At 38.3% G+C, this 11,460-nt stretch overlaps 1 protein-coding gene across 1 annotated transcript; it reads right to left on the bottom strand.

Annotated features, from left to right (window-relative positions):
* Positions 1-8,977: 8,977 nt before the first annotated feature.
* Positions 8,978-10,663, bottom strand: LOC128355380 (potassium voltage-gated channel subfamily A member 10). Its single transcript, XM_053315620.1, has one exon. It carries the CDS (start codon positions 10,661-10,663, stop codon positions 8,978-8,980), a length of 1,686 nt encoding a protein of 561 aa, XP_053171595.1.
* Between the last annotated feature and the right edge of the window lie 797 nt (positions 10,664-11,460).

Raw genomic sequence — 11,460 nt, 5'->3', positions numbered from 1 at the left:
AGTCAGGTTATCAGCTTGTTTACGGTTTCGCCGTCTCGACTTCTGCTGTAATACTGTTTCCAGGATGGTTTTCTCACGTAGACTACAGGAAGTAAATGCTGTAGGCTACTGTTCATTTCCTATCAGTCTGAAGTTTAGAAGAAATGCAGAAACTGAATCAGCGTGTCTTTGTGTTGAAATAAAACGTTATGAATGAATGTAGGAACTAAATGTGCTGCAATTAACATGAGTTTACTGTAAAATGACATATATGTAGGTTATTAATGCTACATCAGCCCAAACACATAAATAAAGACATATGGGTGACCAACATATAATATAAAATATATAAATAAAGATATATTTAATAGACAAGATGAAAATCTGTTAACCCATACTACTGTTCAGGGTCACATTTGACCCAATTTTACATTTCTTTTAGCTGGACCTCCCCCTATATGTGACCCACAGTGTCCAAAATGGAAATAAAATGCATCTTTTTAAATTTTGTGACCTGTGTTTATGGAGAAAAAAAAAAAAAAAACACCATTCAAATATGTCATCATGTTCTGTACAATGTGCTCCTGGAATATAAAATAGTGATTGTGGCTGTTTTTTTCCCATAGATAAATAAACTATACTGTTTGCTCTCTGACAGCTTCATTAAGGATTAATCAAACATTTAATTATGACCGATAGGGAATTCAAGAATGTGAGTTTGTGTAGAGACTAATTATGAGTCAGAATATAAACAGTAATGGTTAATAACTACTACTACTACTACTAAAAATAACTAAAACAAGCAAAAAGTTGAACTATTTCTTTGTTTTTTCAAATAACGTATAGGACTAAAGGGAACTCATAATAGAAAATTGATTCATTTAATTATCATTAGGTCACCTTACAATACACATAAACAATGATTAGAAGAGGTCAACTGATGATGACCCCTCCTTGAACTTTTTTAAATGGATATTTGTTTAGACCTGTCAATAGACCTGTTGTTTTGTATTGTGTGTTGTCTTATTATATATCCTGGCCGATGTAACACGAATGTCTATCTACAGGTAGCCTCTGTAATAATATAAATTTAAGAAAATGTAACAATATTTTATTCATTAATATACTGGTTATTCTCTCGAGTGCAGGGTGGCATCTTCAATTCCGAACCCACAGATATTCATTTGTAATGATTTAAACAACAGTGTTTGCCTTTGAGTTTGTTTTGCTTTAAAGGATAATTAGAAATAGCGGTGGACTCATTTTCTGTTAATTGACTTATCTGATCTAAATAATGATAATAATCAGTCATCTTTTATATTAAAAAAAGATTAAATGTTCACTTTCAACCCAGGACCATTTAATCATCATTTTCACTTTGGTAATATTATCATATAACATGTGCAACATGCCAATAAACAGGCTGAGCTTGAATGACCTCACCTCAAATCAGTTTGCCCAGATTTTGTTATCACTTTTGCTTCCAGTACATGTATGAGCTGGGATTGGTCACTCGCAAGATTGTACAGTGCTATCAAAGATTTCCAGGCAGTTAAACTGTTCTCATTGAGAGGGGAAACGTTCATATTCCTCTGCTAATCCTCTGCTAATGTTACTGTTGAGCAAACAGTGTCTACTTTATGACCCGAGTGTTTGACTATATGAATCATCTCTTCTGGCTTGTTTAAGAGAAACCTGATATGTTTTCTCTAAGCTAACACAACATCCATGGGAAGTTCCCCTGATTGTGGCCCAATTGGTTTCGACTGGGTATAATAATTAACAAAGCCAGTTCTTTATATTGGTCCTACATTTTCAGGAGAGATTACAGACAGTATATGCCTCCTATGGCCTACTGTTATATTTCATTATCATTATTAATGATTTTTTCTTATGTTATTATGGCGACTCAAATACAAAGTACATCATTTACTCATAATTATGTTTATGTACAATTTTACAGTATAAACTGAGGAGACTTTTATGAATCTCAATTACAAATGGCAGATTTACCAAATTTATTCCAATATTATAGATAAGAAGTAGATGTATTAAGGCTTTTTGTCCTGCTCAGTTTGAGAGAGATCTCCTTTGAATGTTGGCAGAAGCATAATACATATATAAATGCCCTAAATAAAAAAAATCTACTTTTTGCAGTTCCAGCAAGTATGTGAGCCAATAAATCTTCGCAGCAGCTGGCAAATGAGTAAACAGCTTTTAGTCAGCTTCCTGTGTAGTACATGAAAGAAGCCACATGGTGTCATCCTAAACATTGTGAAACAGTTTCCCTCTGCTTCCCCTGCAGTGATACAGTAACTCAAACCAATTCAGTCCTGTGCTCATAAATGATCAAACACTGTCCCTTTTGTTCTCTGTAGGAAGAGGTGGAATATAAGTACATTTACTCTCCTAGTTACACCTGCGATACTACTTGCACTTTCCTCAACTATATACTGTTGACTTTATACTACTTCTCTACTACAATCATGAGAGAAATAGTGTGTTTTTTTACTCTGCTTCATTAATGTTCCAGCTTTAGTTACTGGTTACAGATTTGACATATAAAACATAACACAAGTTTATTAAATATGATGCACTATTAAAAGATTAAACCACCCATCAGTGAAAATAAACTCCACATCAATCAGCTTTAACATAAGATGTAACTTACACATTAATGCATCAATAATAATAGATTAAATATATGATAGCATAACACTCACATGGGCTATTTTCCTTCTATAATGAGTACCTTTGCTGATACTACTTACATACTTCTACTTCTAGAGTAATATTTCCAATGCATGACTTAAGGTTGCTGATAATAGATAATATTTTTTGGCTATCTCTGACTCATTTACAGTTCAGCTTTTTCCTGTTGGTTAAAGAGCATTATCCCTGAAAGATGAATAAATAAATTAAATTACAATAATGCAGTGTTCACTTTTACTGAAGTACATGACCTAAACACTTACTGCCTGCAGGTTAAGTACTTTGCTCAATGGTATCTTTCACTTTGTCTACTCACGTCTGCCAGTCAATCTGAGCTTTCTAAACAGCAATTATTACAGGAACTGCACACTGTACATTTATGAGTTAGTGCTGTTTAGAATCTTAGAATAAAATGTTTATCTTTTTTAAGTACAACATAAATCAAATGGTAAAGTCTTAATTAATACATTTTTCTTTAATCTGACAGCTTTGCCTCCGGCTAATGTACAGTAAACCATCCATTCAGTCAAAAGAGTAATCAGGGTAATCATCTGCTAGTGTTATCCACATTTATATTTTGACTACAGTCAGATGACTCATAATCTATGCACAATCATTCATCGCCTCTCTCTTTCGCTCTGTAAAGGTTTCTGGCTGTCCCAGATGTTACGAGCAGCCTCTGGTCATCTGAAGACAACACACTCTCTGATCTCAGGTGATACTTTCGGTCACCTTCTTCATTTTTCATGGGCATTAAGCAGGACAAATTTGAGAGTCACGTTTCGTCCCACAAGGTCTGGCCATTGACCTCCAGGGCTGACGCACTGCAGCAGAGCAGTCGCCGTGCAGTTACCTGTCATAAATCTTTATCTCTTTGAATTATTGCTTGCCCCCTCCATCTTGGGACTCTGCTTTCTAATCTCAAAATGATAGATATGAATTAGCGCAACCAGGCGGAACATAACTGAGCTAATAAAGCACATTCAGACAGATATTGGAGAATACAGTGGCTCCACTAATATCAACATCCACAACTGCTACCTGAATGCTATGATATTCATTATAATGGATCATTTGTAAATTGAAGGCTGGTCAACACAAATATTTCTTCAGGACACTATGTCATTGGAATATGTGAAGAGTTTTAGGAACAAAGTCCTTGTGCCATAAACTCTAAATCAGGATCACATGATGAACATAAAGTCACTAAAAATAAACACGGGAGATAATCTGTTAATGTGTAACATAGTTTTATATTTTCCAGAAATATCTGCATCAATTACAGCTACATTCATAAACAGACATTACTGTAAAACCTGAGGAAATACCATTCTCAAACTCAACAGAAATCTCAGATATTCAAACATACATAGGCAACAAATCTCCTGAAAACACCAAAACACAGTCTGTCTTTCAATGCTTTTTGACTTTCCTAAAGAAAATACATCAATTCATCATTCCCTTATTTTGAAATGACTCAGTGATTTCCTAATATAGCTGGGAACTGTACTTTTAGCAACTATTACACAAACCGGATACAGTGTATTTTAGGAAACTGTTTTCAGTTGCAGATTTGATGCTCAGTGAGTATTTCTGGCAGCAGGGCGGCGTATGTGGGATCAAATAAAAAAAAACCTGCAGTGTCATGTGTTCATGGTAAATAAAGAATGTGTCACCCAGTGTAATAGTGTTGCTCACTTACAGCTTTTGGACAATAATAAGGCTCTAAGGTACAGATAAATGAACTTCACCACAAGTTCATTGTTGGTTCTAGTCTTTTAATGGGATTTGTTGATTGTAAGAAAAATGTAATTTATATAAAATATAGAAATAAACTTAAAAAAAACATTCTAACTTAATATCAGACTTATCCTTATCCAAAGGAACAATTGAGGAAACAGACAAATTTCCTTTTCCCCAGATTACAATATTATATGTTATATTCAAGCTGATTCATGTGCTATATGGGAGTCATGAGAGATTTTCAGCACAGGTAAAGCAAATTAAACTAAAACTGTTATCCGAATATCGCCCCAGATACGGCCATTCTGAGAATCAGTGTGTCATCACACTTTGCCAGGATGCCCAAGCCTCCATCACTCCCAGTAAGAAGCAGGGCACATCCGCCTGTCCTCACCAGTGCTGAGAGAGCAGATGGAGCACCTTGTGTGATTAGTTTACCCCTGTGCCAAGAATATGTTGCTAATGTGTTAAAATGCATCGTTCACTTTTCTGAAGAAGTTTTTTTGGTTTCATCATATCAGTACTGTAGTCAATAAAGAAACTATAAAAGTAATGCAAGAGTCATGTCTGAACACTCTTGGTCAGCAAATTCAGGGCACAGAATCAATGACTAAAGTATTACAGTTGGTGAGCTTGGCTGAACTTTAATCAATATTAAACGCATGAGGATTGCTTTGCCACTCAATATTACACCTGCTGTGCTCCGAAGCAGCACTACGCTCGCACTTTGATCAAAAACGTGACAGCAAGGTCACAGCAGTGGTGATCCAACTTGATGGTGCTGTTTGCTCTGTGCTGCATCCTGAAGAGTTACTGTCAATGGAAGAAACTGGAGACTGGAAACTGGAGGGATTTAATACAAGCACAAGCTGCCCAGATCCAAGTGACTTTGCCCTCTGGAGGGCGTGAACAACAGTACACAGGCTGCTGTCTGTGCAGCTCTGGAGTTGGCTTATAACGTGTCTGCTGACAAAACAGTAACCCAATCTACTGATATGAGACTGGCTGTCTGAGCTTTCATGTGAGACTCGTCCATTGTTTCCCTTGAAGCAGTGGGATGCAGCTTGTCACCAACTTGCAGAGTAAAAAGGAAGAACAGAGTCGTGCAACGGTGATATTTTTAGATCCATTAAGGGTTTGCAGCACTGACTGCTGTGTCACACTGATTGGACCATCTGCTGGTCTTTGAATGGATTTCTTTGGGTGAATCTTTATCAAAGGCAGGGTGGATGTGATCTCTTTGTGGAACACCCCATGAATTATAAATGACAGCCTCACATTGGCTTTGACCTTGCCAAAGCCATTGGTCTGTTAAATGCTAAAATGCTATCAGGCCTCGTCTTTGAGATATCACTGTTCAATCAGTGATCAGCGGGGCAGAAGGGCAGCCTGCTGACCTGACTGTTAACTATTGACAAGCCATACAGGCCTCCAAACAGCCTGCAAACACACAGCAAGTATGTTTTAGCAGGAAACAACTTAACAACTTCATCTTACTGAGGCAGCTCAGGAAATCTAAAATCACATGACACACACAAAATGTGCACATATAAAACTTATATAACGCTTAAACAAATCGACAGAGAGTATGTCCTTGATGTAAATTGTATGGGACAGTAAAGCATCAAGTGAAACAGCCAGCTTCTAGCCTTGGAGGCCACGATAGATAATCTTATAAATGATTAATTTGGTCTGCATATTTAATTTGGTGCTTTTGCTTTTGAAGCTATCACAGTCATTGTCAGGCACGCAGCACTAGAGTTTTTTACGTCTAGTGAAGAATTGAAAGATGTTTCTGTTCTACTGTTTTGAGCAATATCCCACAAAACAAAACAAAAACTCAGTGACAGTTTTTCCATCTGTTGCATTTTCACACTATTTGATTACCCCTTCTGATCTTCTGATCTATTTTTAGCCTGGCTGTATCATTTTCTTCACTAGATAACACTGCAGAAACGTCTGCTCCTCCAGGCTGCCATCTCCACCATGACACCAGATATTTAGAAAAACAAAGAAGAAGTGAATCCAACTCTTTTTTTATGTTGTGCAGCGACACATTCTTATAGGCACTGGGGACCATTTTTGGATGAAGTGATATACAGAGAGACAGAGATGGAGAGGGAGGGATGCCATCATGATATCAGTACTGAGAACCAGCAGGGAGAAGGCGTTAATAGCAGCTAACATAAGGTGATAATGAGTATTCATCCCCGAAGCCATTCACTGACACTCACACCTCTATTCATCAGTATTACTGTTAAAAAAAGTTTAAAAACTTTACAAATTCCCCTTCAGACATATTTTAGGACCTATAAAATAACTGCACCAAATGATAATTTGTCTCTGAAATGTTTTTTCCCACGTGAAAGTTCAATTACCTCATTAAAATCTCCCTCATTGAAAAATAGAGAATCTATGAATATGCAGATGTTTTCAGTTTTAAAGTTTTAGCTGGATACAAGATGTCTCTTACCTCACTGAAAAGTCAAGTTTTATTGTATGTGCACTGGAGGCTTCACATGTCTACATCACATGTGTATAAGTTGCATACTGGATCACAATATGCTTCCAAAGTAGCTGCAATGTCATAAATCATGTTGTAGGTACACAAACACACTTTCAACACTTCCTACAGATAAATGTGAAAACAGCCCTTATTAACTTTAAACTTCCTTTCAATTTCCACTTTCAAATGATGTCATGGCTGCAGTTTGTCCCAGGAATTCATCAGCGAGAGACTTCACACAGTTAGGATACATGTTTAATGAAAGGCACTCTTTACAGAATAGTTCAAATATAGCAAATCATGACACCATATACTGTACAATGCTGACAGATACAGTAACAGTGCTCAAACAGTAAGTGCTTCATAACATAGTAAAGTGCTGAATACCAACGTGACTAATTGATGTCACCTTTGCATTTTATTGCATTTCATTAATTACAAGTATTGCTCTTTCCACGGATGAAAAAACACAACAAGTTTGTTTTCTGTTTTCCACCCACACGTCATTGTTATTGCATATTGTAGGATTATTAGAAAGGCATTGATCGAGCTACAACTACACCCACTGCCATTTCTATACAAGCTGTATTTATATGTATAATAAACTCATATACAGTACATTCTCAAGTTTAAAATGTGGCATGCATATACAGTATAGTACCAATTCATGTTTTCCTGGTGAGACGCCTACTTTTGTCATTTGTTGTCATTTTTATTTTAAATCCAATTGAGGTATTGGCTTTTCCCTATGACATGGAATACAATAATTATTACTAAAATATTATATTATATTTAGCTACAATAAATATGTCAAACTTTTAGTTACTGAGAATAAGAGTTAAACCTCATTTCGGCACACTATGCCATGCAATACAAATGACAGAAGAAATATCAATAGAGAAATGTTCAAATACAAGAGTGCAAAGTTGGTTTCATCCTTTCTCTCTCTTTGTTTATGTCAGTCTAATCACAAATATACATCTCATCTCACATTTCAGAGCACTCTAATAAATGTTTTCCTTGCCAACCGCTGATGGTGAAAAGCTCAAAAAGTGCTTGAGAGATATGTGGGGGAAAAAAACTTTCAGTGCAATGACTTGATATGCTTTCAAAGGGTAAATTCACATTATAATAACATCATAGCTAAATCAGCATAATCTGGTGCAAAATGCTACATAATAAAAATAACGGAGTGGATTTAATAACAGAAACTGCTGCATGCAACTACTGCATGTACTATAATAAGTTACACAGTCAATGCGAAGCAGTTTGATGGTTTGATTTATATTTTGCAGCTTATCTACAAGACTAAGAAGAGACGTGCAAATGTAACAACTATTTATCACACAGATATTGTTACACTACGTCTTATAGATTCGCTGATAAGACAATGTGTGTGCTGCGGTCCTCTTGCCTTACATTGGACACATACGCCTGCCCTTGAAAGTCATGCCAAGTTCTATCTCGATTCTGCTGAATATGACAAAGTGTAGACTAACATGGACCTGTGATGGAATATGAGCTCTGATTGTACTTCCAGTTTAAATGCTACGATTATGAAATCCTGTTATCGGTTTCTTTTTCTGATGTAGGATAAAGTGACAGACCACAAGGACAGTTTGGTCAAATTTACAATGTGCTTTGCCTTTCATGTCTATATTTACTCTAACGATCAATATTTTCAAGGTGAGATGTTTGTCTATGCTACAAATAAGCAATCACATTGTTCTTCAAATTGCACCAGATGAAAGATAATTTAATTATACCTTTCAGTTCTTCTCATCAAAGTTAACTGAGATAATAGTTGCTGAGTTGTGTTAATTGCACTTTGACACATCCACAAGCAGACAGACAGCTCCTGTAAAGGCTGTCTCACCACACAGTGCCTCTTAATACTGTAATAATATGCACAAATGCTGCCATGTTTAGAGTAAAAAACAGTGATAAAAGATATCAACCACTGCCTCTCACTACAGGATATGTTTGATTTGTCTGTGTGTTTTTCATGCCCTTGATATGAATACTGTTGTTCCTCTATCAATGCATGCCGTTTTTCTCATTCTGCCAGGTGCCGTTACTTTTGTTTAGTGAAGGTGTGCTTCCATACTTGTTTGCAGCTGACATTTTCTGGGCAGCCTCTGCTGCTGCATCCATCACCTGTTTCTCCTCCTGCTCAGTCTCACGGTGGTAAAAATAGTTAAAGTTGGAGACAATGACAGGGACCGGCAAGGCAATGGTCAGGACACCAGCAATGGCACAGAGAGTGCCCACCATTTTGCCTCCCATTGTGATGGGGCACATGTCTCCGTATCCCACAGTAGTCATCGTCACCACAGCCCACCAGAAGCCGTCAGGGATGCTTACAAACTGTGTCTGGGGCTCATCCACTTCTGCAAAGTAGATGGCACTTGAGAATAGGATGACTCCTATGAAAAGGAAGAAGATGAGCAGCCCAAGTTCCCGCATACTGGCTTTCAAGGTCTGCCCCAAGATCTGCAGCCCTTTCGAGTGTCTGGAGAGCTTGAAAATTCGGAAAACTCTCACAAGTCGGATGATTCTTAGGATTGCCAGGGACATGTTCTGACCAGAGTTCATATCATCATCAGGGGTCGTAGCCAGCTCTGTTCCCAGGGTTACAAAGTACGGAATTATAGACACAATGTCAATAATATTCATAATGTTATTGAAGAAGTCACTTTTGCTGGGGCAGACCACAAAACGGACACCAACTTCAAAGCAGAACCAAATGATGCAAATAGTCTCCACAATGAAAAATGGGTCTGTGAGGTACGCAATCACGTCTTTCGCAGCGGGATGAGAACTGTCTTGGGTCCCGTTGATGGTTTGGGCTACACCCGGGACAAAGTCACTGTCCTCCCTGAACTCTGGTAGAGTCTCTAGGCAGAAGATGAAGATGGAAATGACGATGACTAACACCGAAACCAAAGCTACAGATTTGGCTGCACTGGAGCTCTCTGGGTATTCAAACAGGAGCCAGAATTGTCGTTGGAGTTCATTGGTGGGCAAAAGGACCTCTGGCTCTTTGATAAACCCTTCATCTTCACGGAACTGCTCCATCGCTTCATGACCCAACTCATAGAAAACCATTTCATTTGCAAAAACATCTAAGGGAACATTGGCTGGTCTGCGGATTCTCCCTCCTGACTGATAGTAGTACAGAATACCATCAAAGGATGGCCGGTTTCTGTCGAAAAAGTACTCGTTTTTCATTGGGTCGAAGTAGCTTATCCTCTTCATGGGGTCACCGAGCAGCGTCTCTGGAAACCTATTCAGGGTGCTGAGCTGAGTCTCGAACATCAGGCCTGAAATGTTGATAACAACCTTCTCATCTTTCTCTTCCATGCATTGCTTTTCAAACAAATCTTCATTCTCGTAGCAATCCTTCACCATCTTACTAAAGACGCTGTCAGTGGGAGACTCACTGTTGATCAGGAGCTTCAGGTTAGAGATCAAACTGCCGCTGCTAGAATTTGCTTTGGTAGTCAGAGTCGGGGGAGTGGATGGAGACAACCCGTCTTGACCAGAGTGATGCCTACGTCGTCCTCTGTGAGGCGACTGATGAGGAGACGTCAGACGGCGGGTTAAAAGATTCTGATCCGGTGCCTCTGAGGTGGGTGAGGTCGGGTACCCAGAGTCACTTGGGTCACCCAGGTTAATACCAACATCATCCATGTTTTCAAAATTAACCAGGGGCACCTCCATCACAGTCCTTGTTGCTAGCCACAGTGCTGTCTATCAGCCTGGTTTGGTTGCAGGAGACAGAGGGGACACCACAACCGGTGCCACACTGAATCCTGGCAGGGCCTCCCTCCTCCTGGTTATCATTCAGGCAGCTGTACGCTACTTCTTGATTCAGTCGTCCGTGTAATCTATAAAAGAGGGAGTAAAAAAAGAAATGTTTTATTATACTTTGTTAAATGGTGCAACATAGTTTTGTTATTAAAGAGATTCTTCTGTCAGCTCCTGTTTGCATCAGCAGAGAACCTGCCATCTGATACTGCGCTTGTGCAGTTATTTTTTCCTTCTTGATTCTCTCTCATGACCTAAACGAAAGCACAAACTTGGCAGGTTCAGCTGCGAAAGTGCTTACACGAGGTATGGATAGTATTATTGCTGATCATGTGCTACCAAACTGAACATGTTTCAGTTCCTAATGGAAAATCTCTGAGCCTTCACTTACAACCGAAAGCTGATACTCATCAAAACTAAAACGCATTTTCTTCTTCTTAATATTTAAAAGCTTCAACAAACATCCGTCTCTAACTACACACTTGTTTAATCCAACCCAACCTCCAGTTTATCTACCGGTTTACTTCATCCCTAAGTAGCTGTTCATCATTCTATTTGTCTGGTTCGGACAGGTAACCAAATCCTGACACACACTTTTAAGCTGCAACCTATGTGTCCACTTGACACTGAGGGCCCTGCACACTCATCTGGCTCTGCTTGCGTTGTAGCAGATAATGTAACAGTCCAGGATAGAGAATTGAATCTTCTTA

Source organism: Scomber japonicus, chromosome 3 (genome assembly GCF_027409825.1).
Source record: "Scomber japonicus isolate fScoJap1 chromosome 3, fScoJap1.pri, whole genome shotgun sequence".
In the NCBI taxonomy this organism is placed as follows: domain Eukaryota; kingdom Metazoa; phylum Chordata; class Actinopteri; order Scombriformes; family Scombridae; genus Scomber; species Scomber japonicus.
Note: the sequence above shows the minus strand (reverse complement) of the source record. Positions and strands in the feature narration are given on the sequence as shown.

What these genes read in the sequence shown, in the direction of transcription:
- LOC128355380 (XM_053315620.1), bottom strand. Translation starts at nt 10,663, where the DNA reads ATGGAGGTGCCCCTGGTTAATTTTGAAAACATGGATGATGTTGGTATT.